Source organism: Dermacentor variabilis, chromosome 1 (assembly GCF_050947875.1).
Source record: "Dermacentor variabilis isolate Ectoservices chromosome 1, ASM5094787v1, whole genome shotgun sequence".
In the NCBI taxonomy this organism is placed as follows: Eukaryota; Metazoa; Arthropoda; class Arachnida; order Ixodida; family Ixodidae; genus Dermacentor; species Dermacentor variabilis.
Genome location: NC_134568.1, coordinates 214,139,714 through 214,154,004, shown reverse-complemented (window position 1 = coordinate 214,154,004; position 14,291 = coordinate 214,139,714). Strand labels below are relative to the sequence as shown.

General features: G+C 42.7%; 1 protein-coding gene and 1 long non-coding RNA gene across 4 annotated transcripts in view; one reads left to right on the top strand and one right to left on the bottom strand.

The window, feature by feature from the left end:
* LOC142592776 (uncharacterized) overlaps positions 1 to 7,856 on the top strand; it is an 83,476-nt gene extending 75,620 nt beyond the window's left edge. Inside the window, exon 3 of the long non-coding RNA XR_012830798.1 lies at positions 7,141 to 7,856. This is a non-coding gene — a long non-coding RNA (uncharacterized LOC142592776). The remainder of the gene's footprint in view (positions 1 to 7,140) is intronic.
* Positions 7,460 to 14,291, bottom strand: part of Rhp (GTP-Rho-binding protein rhophilin) — a 225,301-nt gene continuing 218,469 nt past the window's right edge. For all 3 annotated transcript variants that reach the window (XM_075704420.1, XM_075704427.1, XM_075704434.1), the window contains exon 15: positions 7,460 to 9,645. In XM_075704420.1, coding sequence (XP_075560535.1) covers positions 9,295 to 9,645 — 351 coding nt within the window. In that variant the 3' untranslated portion in view covers positions 7,460 to 9,294. The remainder of the gene's footprint in view (positions 9,646 to 14,291) is intronic.

The window sequence follows — 14,291 nt, the reverse complement described above, 5'->3', positions numbered from 1 at the left end:
GGACTCTTGTACAAGTTTAAAAGGCACTTCCAATCACTACCTCATGTTATGTTTGACAGAAGTTTTGAAGGGATCATCATTTTCATACATTTCATGTTCAGATACTTCAGATGGGGGATGAACGTAAGCTTAGAGTTTAGAATGATTCCTATGAATAATTTGTGTTTGTTGTTTACAGAGGATTAATCTTCATTGATCACAATACTTAGCACTGGTGTTATGCCTCTCTTATTTGAAAAGAGTATGCAAGTACTTTTCTGGATGTTCATTTTAAGCCCATTTTCATCCGCCTGTTTAGACAATTTGTTTAATCCTAGCTGTACTGTTAATTCGCAGATAGCAATATTGATGACGTGAAGCCTATCTCCACATTGTCAACATAAGCAGAATAAAACATTGTGCATGGGATGACTGTATGCAGGGAACTTATTTTTACAACAAAGAGTGTGCAACTAAGCACACCTCCTTGTGGCATACCAGTTGCCTGGCTTAATGATCTAGACAAAGCATTGCCCACTCTTACACAAAACGTGCGGTTAGACAAGTAGCTTTCAATCTTTAACATGTTGCCATGAACACCCATCACGGAAAGGTCTCGCTGAATCCCAAAGCACCATGTCGTGTCATAGGCTTTCTCTAGATCTACTAGAGCTTTCTTTGCCTCATCCCATAGGCTTGGTGTCATTTCCTCGCCAGGTCTATTTATGGAATTATATAGTAAACAACTTGGGTCACTGGGTATGTGTTGGCTGCTGTCTGACCTAGCAGACAACCTGTACCACTGGCTATATTCCACTGGGTATTTGCCATCTTTAGCCTATCTCCCAGAATGGATGTGCCACTGTGATACAAGCGGTATGAAGCCTTCAATCTATCGATACATGAGCCATATTTCTCTTTGCCCATGCACCTCTCAACATTCTTCCCTTGACAAGCATCACACATCACCGTCATCCTCGTGATGCAGACAGCTAACAGCTACTGTTATGTGCTTGTGTTAGCTGCTACTACAGCTACCTCACTAACTCAAGTTGCACATCATTCAGATTCCAACATTGCTTTGGATCTGCACATTCTTTTAACCCTGCAATGTGTCATTCTTTAGAAGGTTAAGAAAAATAAAAATTTTATATTTAATTTCTAATGTCGTGAGGACAACATACATTATCATCATCAGCATATATTTATGTCCACTGCAGGCTGAAGGCCTCTCCCCAAACATCTCCAATTACGCCTGTCTTTTGCTAATCATACATCATACTTCCTTAAACATATTCCGAGTATATTTAAAGATTGCATGCTTTTGGGGCATGCGAGTGCACAAAACCCAGCTAGAACATCACCAGAGACTATTACGTCTGATGCACTGCAAATCCTGAAAATCTTAGTCCTCCACTTTGTGCTAAGAATTATGAAATTCAAACAACGGCTCATGCTACTCTTTGAAGTAGGCCATAATCATGTTCCCTGCATAGGTGTCAGTTTATTAAACTGCCACTGGTGTCGTCAGTAGAAAAACCATTACATCAGAGCAGATGTGCACTGCATTATAGAGTTCAGTACCAGTATGTTTACCTAGGTAAATTACTCACAGGGGACCCTGATCAAGAGACGGAAATTTACAGAAGAATAATGGGTTGGAGCGCATTTGGCAGACATTGTCAGATCCTGACTGGAACCCTACCATTATCATTAAAAAGAAAGGTGCACAATCAATGCATTCTATCGGTGCTGACATATGGGGCAGAAACTTGAAGACTGACAAAGATGCTCGAAAACAAGTTAAGGACCATGCAAGGAGCAATGGAATGAAGAATGTTAGGCATAACGTTAAGAGACAGGAAGAGAGTAGCCAATATTCTAATTGACATTAAGAGAAAGAAATGGAGCTGGGCAGGTAATGTAATGCGTATGTTAGATAACCGGTGGACCATTAGGGTTACAGAATAGGGGGCAAGAGAAGGGAAATGCAGTCGAGGACAGCAGAAGGTAGGCGGGGTGATGAAATTAAGAAATTCGCAGGTGCTAGTTGGAATCGGTTGGTGCAGGACAGGGGTAATTAGAGATCACAGGGAGAGGCCTTTGTCCTGCAGTGGACATAAAATAGGCTGATGATGATGACTAGTACTAACACATACTAAAAGGAAATATGATGCCAGTATATATGCATGCAGTGGTTCATCCTTTTGGCTTTGAACAGCCTTGTGGACTTTTATATCAAGCCTCTTATTGAAGCACATTCTTTGTTGCGAATACATTGTATACCAATAGTAAGTGTTATTAAGAATCCAGTTTTGCCATCCTACGGTTTTTACAAGATAGTAAACAAAATAATAATTCAGAATATAAAAAATAACTACACGTGGTGAGGGTCAGTTGCTAAATGTCATCTAGATTTAGTGACACGCATACTCAAACGTGTAGCTATATATTTATGCATTGGAAATTTCTCAATTAATTGTCAACTTAAACGTTTAACTACTGTAAAGAAACGTGACAATAGCAAACAGCACAATTGAAACACAAAATAAGAAGCTGCAATGAGCTTTTTCGATAAATCGATGCCAAATTGTAGAAAATCCGCATAGCACCCATTATTCGCATGAAGGCAGTATGATTGCAACACCAAATTTTCGTCTAATAATCTTGATTTGAAACTCTTATGTGGTGCATTAGTGCACTGTGTGTGCACTAATGCACAGTGTTTCAACTTAACTTCCCATAGTGACATCACAATGCACTGGTCGTAAGAGACATTGTCCGAGTTGTGTTATCAGATGCGGTGGGCATAAAAGGGCGCAACTAGGAGCAAAAGTTCACCACCTAGCAAAACAAAACAAAAACATAGGAATGTGTGCTGCTGTGATGAAAGCCTCAGAATTGGCTCACTGTTGCCCAAGCTCTCGGATCTGTGCAGTGGGTCAAAGCATTAGGGAGAAGTTGCAATGACGAGTGCATTGCTTGGCTGGAAAGCTTTTTAACATATACTGGTCAAGTAACATATTCCTGCAGGAATTTCCAGAAAAGTGAAGTAGCAGGTCTGCTATGTCACCTTCTCAAATTCCTGCAGGTATGCATTTTTTTTAAAATCAGTGCAGGTAAAAGCCTTGTGTTATCATAAATTTCAGCAGGAATATGTTGATCTGATGAATGTAAGAGCATCTTGAAACTGAGGCAACACAGTTTTGTCTATGTAGATTTGCCTTGCAGCTCATATGGAAGGCTTTGTGAAAGAACAATACATGGCATACTGGTGCGTTTTGCCAGTTTTGCAACAGGTATATTTTGAGACTTCTGATAGTGTCTCAATTTATACAGTGCTTAAAGTCATGGGGGCCCAGGGGGGGGGGGGGGCGGTCCCCCCTTCACAGGTCAACCGTAGCACTGCGGCACCCATATGACAAGCACTGGAGGTGATTTTATTACCACTAGTGCCTTGTGTGGGGAAATATTAACTCCAATTTAATTTTTCGATTAAGTAGTTAATTGCAATTGATCGGTTGATGTGGCATAAGCAAAAGCAGGAAAGCAGGTATTGTGCTGATGCATGCATTTCCACTAGGCACTGTACATGACGGTCATCACTCTTGTTTGATTAAGATTCTTGGCACAGCACACTGTTTCGTAAGCCAAATGGGTGTGAAGCTACTTATCATGAATTAGTGAAATTCAACGTTAGTTTATTTAGTTTACCAGTTACATTTCACTTGTTTAGTTGTGCATTATGAGTGCTGTGAGCGGCCAGTAGCACAGCAATTTTGCCTGTATTCGCGGGCTTCTTTCACGCTCAGAAAAACACTTTTATGTAGCACATATAGACCAAGAGAACGCTGTATCGGGAGTTTTTCGTGTCGCTCTACAATTTTCTCAGTGACACTTTCCATCTAACTATAACATTTGAAAAGTTGATTAAGCCAATTATCTAAGGTGGAATGAAAAAAAATTATATGATTATCATCAAGCAACAGCAAACAACATTACCTTGTTTCTGTCCAGCCACGTGGCATTTGCATATCTTTAATGTTTGACTCAAGTTACATGGGACACCCTGTACATGTATATTGCCACTAGGTGTCACGAGCCAGCGTTGAGAAAGAAGTTGGGACTGGAACGCGCGCTCGGCAAGAGGCGGGCGCTGAAGAAGAAGAAGTAGAAGCTGAGGACGCCGGCTTGAATTATTGCACGCCATCTTGTATAACTGTCTGCTTCGCCGACGCCGGGTACATCTTTCATTGTCTTTTCGTGACAATATGTATATATAGGGAAAACGTACAAAAGATTACTAACGTTTTGGCAGGTGGTCTTGCCTCCATCAGAGTAACTACTCTGGTGAAGGCAGGATCAATATATATAAGTCGAAGAGTAGCAGCACATTGGGAAAATACCAGGATGTTACTGATGTTTCGGCCGAGGACTGCCCTCCGTCAGAGTGAAGGCTGGTCCCCGGCCAAAGCGGCAGTAAAATCCTGCTGTTTTTCCTACATGGCTCTATTCTTTGACCCGTTTCTTTCACTGCAGGATCCTGTGATTAAACACTTCACTGATTATACATAAATGCATGTGTGTGAAAGTGCGTGCGCTATATAGGGCCCCCCCTCCACTGAAGGGAGACTGTAAGCCCTGGATTTCTATCAACGTAAAATAATCAGCCAGAGCCCACTCAAATTTAATAAGTAATTATGCAAAATGGGCAGTTAGGTGCTTGCCATCAATAACTCTGATAAGTTTGATAGCAAATGCTAATAAAGCATTACATAGGATAGGTACTATTTGGATCTGAGAATTCAATTCTTCATGGCAGGCCTTTGGCATGCACCAAAAATTTCTTATTAGCCTCCTAGAGCCGTCAATGTGAAAAAAGAAAAAAAGACAAAATTCTTGCTGCCCAAAGGTGCTGCAAAATTTCATTACCAAATGAGTAAATGTCGCCTACAATTTGTTTAACCTTCCTCGTCCAGTCTTTGCCAAGGTGGTGAGTGCTTGCTATGTCATCTGGTGATCTTAAAATCTTATTAATAAACATTAACATTTGCTACATCCAGAAGCATTGCTGAAAGTTACCTGAAAGATTGGAGTGGGCCATTATTGAGGCTTTCAGTATTTTAGCATAAGTGGACCTGCCTTGATAACATATTGCAATTGCAAATTGCAGCATGCCCCAAAGTAACTAGGTCATTAGGTAACAAATAGGTTAATAAGTTAATAATCACCAAATCAGGGTCCTGGGACTCAACATTGAGTGGAAGGGAACTAACAGCGAAACTCTTAGAAAGCTCAAGACCAAAGTCACTAATGCCATTAGGCTGATCAGGAGACTCATGAACAAGTATTAGGGAATGAAGGAGGCTAGCATTGTTTAGTTCATTCATTCTTTTGCTATAAGCCACATTATTTATGCAGCTGCGTACCTTAACTGGTACAAGGCAGAAAAGGACAAAATCAATACACTCATACAGAAAGCTTTTAAGCAGGCCATAGGCTTGCCCGAAAGCACAGTACTGAGAGATTAATGCAGCTGGGCGTGCATAACACCTCAGAAGAACTGACTGAAGCTCAGCAGATAGCTCAGTTGGAAAGACTAGCCAGCACCCGGACTGGCAGAATACTTGATAAATTACGAATAAATTACCATAACCAGCAAGGACCCAATGTCATGTTGGCCAGAGAGATCAGGAGCAGGATTCAAATCCCAAATTTACCCAAAAATATGCACCCGGAATTCAATCAGGATAGGAGAATGAGCAGAGCTAAAGCTTTACTCAAACACTATGGCAATGATGAGGAAGTGCTATTTGTGGACACTGCGAAGTATTCAAATCACCAAGTGTTTACAGCAGTAGCCAGTAATACAAAGCAAGAAAGCGTACACATGTGCTGAATTAAAACCTAGGTATCTGAGGTTATGGAGGAGGTTGCCATCGCTCTGACTATTGCTTCTTCCAAATACAGATACATTATCAGCGGCTCTCAATTGGCTATACAAAATTATGCCAGAGGACAGATATCAGTTGAAGCTGCAACTTACAGTAAAGCCAAACTCATATCATCTGAGGAATTTTACGACAAGGAAATCACCTGGTTCCCAGCCGATACAGAGTGGGAATCCACCATCACGCCCAACCTTAACGAGTCTGCCCATTGTGTTGTGCGAGGACTCATTAATCGCACCCGATTAGGGGGGGCTCTGGCCGAGGAGGAGATGGAAGGATAGGGATAGACTTTTCTCATTCACTGACATTACCCAATTCTACAAAAAGTCGAGGTGTATATATCCACCTCCTAGCCCAAAATTGGATAGGTCTCAGGTGGTTGACTGGAGGCGCCTTTAAACAATAACTTACATGAACCCAGTACATATTAAACACATGTTTCCGGATTTATACCTTGATGCCAAATGTAACTTACGTGATGATAGAAGAACCACCCTAGAGCATATACTTTGGGATTGCAAAATAGTTCAGAGGAGAATTATCCGCACCCCCTAGTTCATCCACACCCCAGATGAACTAAGGGTGCAGTGGAGAGCAGCACTGGCTAGCTCAAATCTCCAGGACCAACTTTGGCCATTCAGCAGGCCCGGGAAGACACCGAGAGACAGGGTCTATTTGCTGCCCCCGGCGAGGCCTAAACCTAGGCCATCAATTTGCATGATATTCATAAAGTTGTCACACACACGCATTTGTTAAAGTATACCAGCACAGATAATGTGCTACCAAAAAAAACTAACAACTGCTTGATCTCAATTGCACTGGTTTAAGGTTAAAGCTGCTGTTGAAATACCTGGTATATCAATCTATATAGTGACATACACTGAGGCTTCCTCGTCCATTTTTTGCTGTAACGACAGATACCACTATAAAGAAATGAGCAAGCATTAAATGCACATATTTTGCCACATGCTTCATGTTTATATTATAATCAGGATGGAGCTCGCACGTCAGAATGCATCAAATTGATTCGGAATACTACTCGCAGGCCATGACCAATTAGAATGGCAATTGTTCATGGATTTATATGGCCCTAAGCCTACTTTGTATTTTGTTGTGAAAAGGTAAATTCTTGGCACACACAAGCAGCTAAACTTCGCAATGCAGCATAAAAAGTGGCTCAGAAAGTGTTCTTTATGCAAAAGCTTTACAGCAGAAGGTCAAACGCAAGATGGTAATGACAAGCTTGCCCATGCTGGAAGTCTTGGAGATAAGTGAACCTCCACAATGTCGGCACTACAGTCATTGTCAGGTAAGCTTGTGCTCAAATTTATAAATTTTTGTCAGTTTGACACCACTACTGCGTTAACTTGTATTTTGACACTTCATCAGCACAATTTAAAAGAAGTGGTTAACCTTGTCAAGAGAAAGACAGCAAGAGAAATGAAAAGGGTTTCACATTGCTGTAGTTGTCAGGCGCAGTAAGGAAATTGTGCTTTGTACTTATATATCTATACACATACAACTTGGTGTTCAAATATAAGTGCTTTATTTCACTGCTAGGTTGAATTGCTTTTCATATATTGTAAGAGAACAACTCATAACTTCATGAAATGCAGTCAGTTATTTTTTTAGAAAGTAACAAGAATTACAGATGCCTTGGAATTTGTTTGTCTATAATTTTTAATTAGTACACGGCATCAGCAAAAGCCAAATATGTTATAAAAGCAATATGGAGGTGTTTTAGAAGGCTATAAAAGAATCTAATATCAGAAAGCTAACCTTGATGTAAAAATAGAGTATGCCTTAGGTTGTCCATATGTACAGTATGTACATTATATACCTTGACACTGTCAGTGACGCCTCTCTAAGCACCACACAAACTGTATGACTTCCTGCAACACTTTGGCTGCTTCCACATGAGTTCATCAGTGTATAGTAAACACTCACCCAATCCCTCTAAGCTGCACGTCATGCACATCAGTATCTTTGATCAACAGAAGTGATCACTTTGAACTGCCTTAATAACTGAAAATGAAAATTTAAATGCTGCAAATAACAAATATGTGCAATTACTATGAGTCCACAGTGTCTTTAACTTGGTTTAAGAATGAGCGAAAACCCTACTGTGAAGGTAAAGCAAAGCGCTATCAACAGTAAGCTGTGTTCCACTATGCTACAAAACTGAAGCTCTCTTGGCAGACCACTGCAAGCAAAGTACATCCTCTTAGAATGTATTAGCAACATACTGCAATGCATGTGCAGAAAAACATTTAGTTCTGTTGTTTCATCACAACCCAGCAAACATCTGCACCTAACACAGCAATGGTTAATAATATGCACAACAAACTGCATTGGTATGCCAAATGCTTTCTTCACAATTAAAGGATGTGTAAACAAAGTTTAGCTGGGATGATTGATTGAAAATGTAGCTTCTATGCCAAATGCATTCTTCACAATTAAAGGATACGTAAACAAAGCTCAGGTGGGATGATTGAAAATGCAACTTTATGATGCACCAGGTATACAAATAGGCTAGAGTTAGAACTGCCATTCTGGAACATAATTCTACTGGAAAGAATGCATTAATACTGCATAAAGAGATGCCCGGTTTATACCCATTTTCATAGAGTTGACTCTTAGCAGGCCATATGTTAGCCTCAAGGCACTGGCCCATTGTTTACTGCCCACTAAATTTTCATACCAGTTAAACATGGGTGAAGGGTACAAGTAAAAGATTAGTAATGTGATTTCCACATTTGGCATGGCTGCAGCAGTCAAATAACCAAAAATGGCACGAGTGCTACGATACTTCCAATTCAGACGGATGGTACTCTTAGCACAAGCATGCAAGTCCTTTACATTTCACACACCTTTTAACCATTACATGAATACAAAACAAGCAAAACAATTTACAAATTGCCACCAATGACTATCATTGTTGCTTCCTTCATATATCTGTACAATACTGCAATTTCCTGTGAAACAGTAAAAGCTGAAATGAGTGCTAACTGCAAAAATGTTGCAAGACTGAAAATCACATGTCTTCTCAGTGTAAAAATCTGCAACAGACAGCAGTAATCATAGCAAATGCAGCAGATCTTGGACACAATTGGCGACACTGACGAAGGTTCTCAAATTTTTTGCCATAGCACTATTCAGGCCCCATATCTTGAAAGTTCAAGGTTGAGCACAGCTCATCAAAAGCATCCTTGAATTGGGTGCAACATAGTTCCAGCACTAAAGTATAACAACTCCGTTGTCTTTGTCCTTTTAACATGGATGCTTTTTCGTGCACACTCGGTTCCTTGGTAGTGGCCACTGGGCATGACACCAATGCCAGTTGTGTTTAGTTCCAGTGATATGTTCAACGCAGCAAAATGTTGGCATCATAACCAGCTTCCCGCCTCTCCTTGGATGTTCCACGTCGGAAGAAGTTCCAGGTCAGCCGTTTGTGGCTGTCCTTGCTTTTGTTGCTGGCAATAGAACCATTGGGACTCTGCACTCGGCTCGAACCACTTGAACTCACACCAGATGACGAGGTGGTTGACGATGCTGGGCTCTGTCGTAGATAGCTACGATCCATGGGTGTGATGACACGCAGAGTCAGCTCATCACCAGCTTTTCTTATTAATTGTACCACTTCCTCGTGCGTTGACCATTTAGTGTCAAGGTCACCAATGGCAACAATAAAATCTCCTTCTTTTACACCAGCCAGCTGAAAAAAAAAATAACAAAAGAAAACTTACTATTATACTAACTTCATTAAAAACATAATTCTGTAGGCATCAAGTTCACTAAACTTGCCACTCACTGTTCCATAGCTCAAAGTCAAACAAGAAAGAAACAATAAAAATTTAAAAAAGCAAGGCTATGCCAAGAACACCAAAACTACACATACATCTGCCAAGAAGGGCAACTTTATAGTTGCACTTCTTGTTTCCTTGTTTTTGGTACCGTGGTTATCTTTGTTTTATCTGTCTTTCTGTCTGTCTATGTGCGTGCATGCATGTGTGTGTGTGTTTCAGCAACTTATTTACACTGCAATTTCATATTTTGTATCCACTAAAAGCCAGTGCTGAATCTGCAGCCCTGTTTTGCTGTTTACATGTGAGTGCCACAGTTCTTGTGGTTCTCGGCTGGCTGTAGCTATTGGTACCATGATTCTCATCATAATAAACATTTTTTTGTGATGTGAAAGCACTTAAGTGGGACATTTTTTCTAATACAGTAGAACCTCATTGATATGTTGCCATCACGTACGATTTCCCAGCGCCAACGTTCGAAATCGAGAAGACAAGAAATGACCCAATAGAGATGTGCTCATTTTTTGCCGGTTCATACATTCCCGGAAAACACGATTTTTTGGCACCAACGTTCAGTACATCACCAAATTGCAATACATTTCGATTGCGATTGTATGATATGTTTCCCGGCCGCTAGATCCCCTGTAAACAAGAAAATGGGCGAGGTGCGCACAATGGAGAACAGTATATAGCTGCCCGCCGCGGCAGCTTCACTGTAATACTCACCCGCCCGTCTCGCGTCAAAACGCCGACGCGTGCTCAGTACCTCATTTCAGTACCTGTTTCAGCAGCATCCAACGTCACCCACCAGCTCGATTTCGTTTCGGTTTCCCGCCGCCCTCTTTAAAAAATTTGGAGGACGCCGCAAGTATATGTCAGGGATCTTTGAATGCTATCGCGTTCGACTCTTATTAAGGCTAAACCCCATGAGAGCAATTTTGTGCGTGACGGCAACGAGCGATGAAATGGGCGTCGCTTTAACAGATCGCTCAGTCTTGGCGCTCGATCGTTTGGTTCTGTAAATCTAGGGGCCGAATCTTACAACGGTTCAGAAGGGGAACCATTCACTTGGCCTTACCTGATCAGTGAAAATTTTGTTTGCATCAGAGGCCATCAGAGACAGCGAGGTGTCACTGCAAATTATGATCCTGTCACACATCTGTAAATCATTTTAAAAGTGAACCTGTCGTTGGCTAAGAGTGAAACTGGCAAAGGGGTGGTCCGCTTTGGGTTCCATTGCTGTGGCTTGGCTGTTGACTTGCAACTCTCGCCATGTGCCTCAGTCACGCGGCGCCGAATACGCGCGGGAGTCGCGTGTGCGTGCGTTGGTTGCTTTGGAGGCTATCACTTGCCTTTGTCGTCTGTTTTCGGTGTTGACTACAGCTGGAAGTCCGATACGCGTTCGAAGAGATGATGAATAATTATTTGCACCACCACCCCTGGCCGGCTTTCTAAGTATACCTTTTGCAGACTACGCTACGAACTGGAGGAGACTCGGGTACAAGCGTACCAGTGGTCATTCCACGCAGAGGAAGGAATTGCGCACTGCGGTTCATCACCACCGGCCGGCAGCTCCCAGAGACCAGTCGGAAGTGAAGCATTCATCGGAATGGCCTATATCTCTGCTGCCGACACTGTCGACGAAGTTGCTCTCGCGATTGCTGTGTTGGCCGGTAGAAGGGCTGGATCAGCTTTCCCGTGACCTCCGCTTCAAAGCCAATGCCACGGAGATATTTGCATGGTGAGATCGAATTCCCCATGCTATCGCCAGCGTGAATAGCTCGCAGATTGCCATTCGGCAATTAGAAGGGTTCAACCTAGGCTGGTCCAGCGTTTCCTTCGCTCGGTTGATAAAACTGGAAGATATTGTGGAGATCTCTTATTTGGCTGCCCCTTTTTGCTCTAGTTCGGGAGTGCCGCACTTTCGTCCTCAATTTCACGGCACAGTGCGCATCATCACCACCACGCTCTTTGATTTTACTTCACGCAGGCAATGCAGGGCCCGTATATCTTAATGTTCGATTTCAAGTTCCATTGCTTCTATCACACGATGCGGCGCGAGGCAGATCGCAGCGATGGTGACAGCGCAGCGGCGAGTGAGTCATGTCCGAGCTGATGACGAAGGGCGAAAAAAGAAGGAAAACTGATATAGCCGGCTAGTAAAGGCGGCCCTAAGAACGAGTTCATGGCTTTGTTGCGCTCGCTACATAGGAAGCGCTGGCAGAGCATTTTTAGTGCGTGGATCGCACAAGCTCCTGGTAGCAGACGACACAGCGCTGCGTTCTGCGAACTCATTTACGTTTGCGATACCGGCTAACGATACCGGATAAGAGTTAATGGAGGATACCTTAGTAACTTGCGATTCGCTGATGATATTGCCTTGCTTAGTAACTCAGGGGACCAATGCATGCTCACTCACCTGGAGAGGCAAAGCAGAAGAGTGGGTCTAAAAATTAATCTTCAGAAAACTAAAGTAATCTTTAACAGTCTCGGAAGAGAACAGCAGTTTAGGATAGGTAGCGAGGCACTGGAAGTGGTAAGGGAATACGTCGACTTAGGGCAGGTTGTGACCGCGGATCCAGATCATGAGACTGAAATAACCAGAAGAATAAGAATGTGCTGGGGTGCATTTGGCAGGCATTCTCAGATCATGAACAGCAGGTTGCCATTATCCCTCAAGAGAAAAGTGTATAACCAGCCGTGTCTTACCAGTACTCACGTACGGGGCAGAAACCTGGAGGCTTATGAAAAGGGTTCTACTTAAATTGAGGACGATGCAACGAGCTATGGAAAGAAGAATTATGGGTGTAACGTTAAGGGATAAGGAAAGAGCAGACTGGGTGAGGGAACAAACATGAGTTAATGACATCTTAGTTGAAATCAAGAAAAAGAAATGGGCATGGGCAGGACATGTAATGAGGAGGGAAGATAACCGATGGTCATTAAGGGTTACGGACTGGACTCCAAGGGACAGGAAGCGTAGCAGGGGGTGGCAGAAGGTTAGGTGGGCGGATGAGATTAAGTTGAGAAGTTTGCAGGGACAACATGGCCACAATTAGTACATGACCGGGGTAGTTGGAGAAGTATGGGAGAGGCCTTTGCCCTGCAGTGGGCGTAACCAGGCTGATGATGATGATGATGTATCATGCTAGTTTCGATGCTTATTTGCTGCCCTCAAATATCGGCAACACCATGCAACAATGTTAGCAACAATATTGGCAACAACATCGCTGTCACAATCTTGCACACGACAGCTACAAGTTATGTGATGGAGATGGCTGTCGCATTCGCTCGTCGCCTACAAGTCGTGCCCCATGCGAGCGACGATTGTGAGCGACGTCTCCCCGGCGTTGCCGATATTTCAGGGCAGCAAATACACGTCGAAACTAGCGTGATGTGTGCTTTATTAATTTAAGTTGATGTATCTTTACTGTAGAAAGCAGCACAAAATATTTCTGATGGTCTTGTAGTAGGTTCTTATTCTTGCACGTATAGAAATTCTATCGTTTGCTTGTTCCGTGCAACAATTGGTACTAGTATTTCAGTGACCTACATCCAGTTCCGGCTTCACGCTATTGGCTACTCACTCATAATAGCCCTTCCGGGCGACAAGCGACAAATTCTAGATTTCCAGAACCGAACAATCGTGCGACAAGACCGAGCGATCTGCCGAAGCGACAGCCCGTTTCAGCGCTCGAAGCCATCGCTCGTCGCTGTTGTGCACAAAATCGCTCTCCTGGGGTTTAACCTTAAGAGTGGAACGCGATACCATTCAAAGAACCCTGCCTGCTTTTCATGCTTCCCGGCAACTGCAGCGTATGTAACCGTAATGTTTACCGGGAAACGCTGGCCGCAAACGCTATGCACGAAGGCGGACTTTGTGGTAGAAGCGCGGCCTCTTGCGTGAGCCGCGATGTGCACAAATGGTGGATGCCACCGCTGGTCTGTGAATTGTAGAAACACTGGAAAAGGGGTTTCTTTGAGTTTTCGTGTAAATTTTTTCTCGTATAGTCAAATTACAATCCGAGAGCTATCATGTCTGTAGGTTGTCTGTAAGTCATACTTTATGATTTTTCCACGTATTTTAGCTTGAGAAATTCAATTAGTTCAGTAAATTCCTTGCATCACATGGAGGGCCTGGGTATGTGTGGTTCGAAACAATGTTCGACGCCGGATTTTCTTCGCCACGAGCTCCTTAGCGCTATCACGTTAAAAACATGCAATACGAAAACAACAAAGCACGTCTCGGACCACTGGAGCACCACCAGATCAACGTGCGTTGGTGTCTCATGCCGCAGCAATCCACGTGACGCTTTGCATTACGTAGATGTCAACAATAGTTGAGCCTGTCAAATTTTTTAGCTACTTCGAATCGTATGTTTTTCTTGCGGTCTTTTCCAAAACACATGAACAAGATTCTACTGTACACATTTAGCTGAAAGCACAGCTCATACACCGCAGTGTACTTGTCCTTGTCTTTGTTGTGGTTATAAGCAATGGACCAACTAGCCATGAAAAAATGGTTGCTTTGACTGTGATCAGAGCAACCTTATGGTAT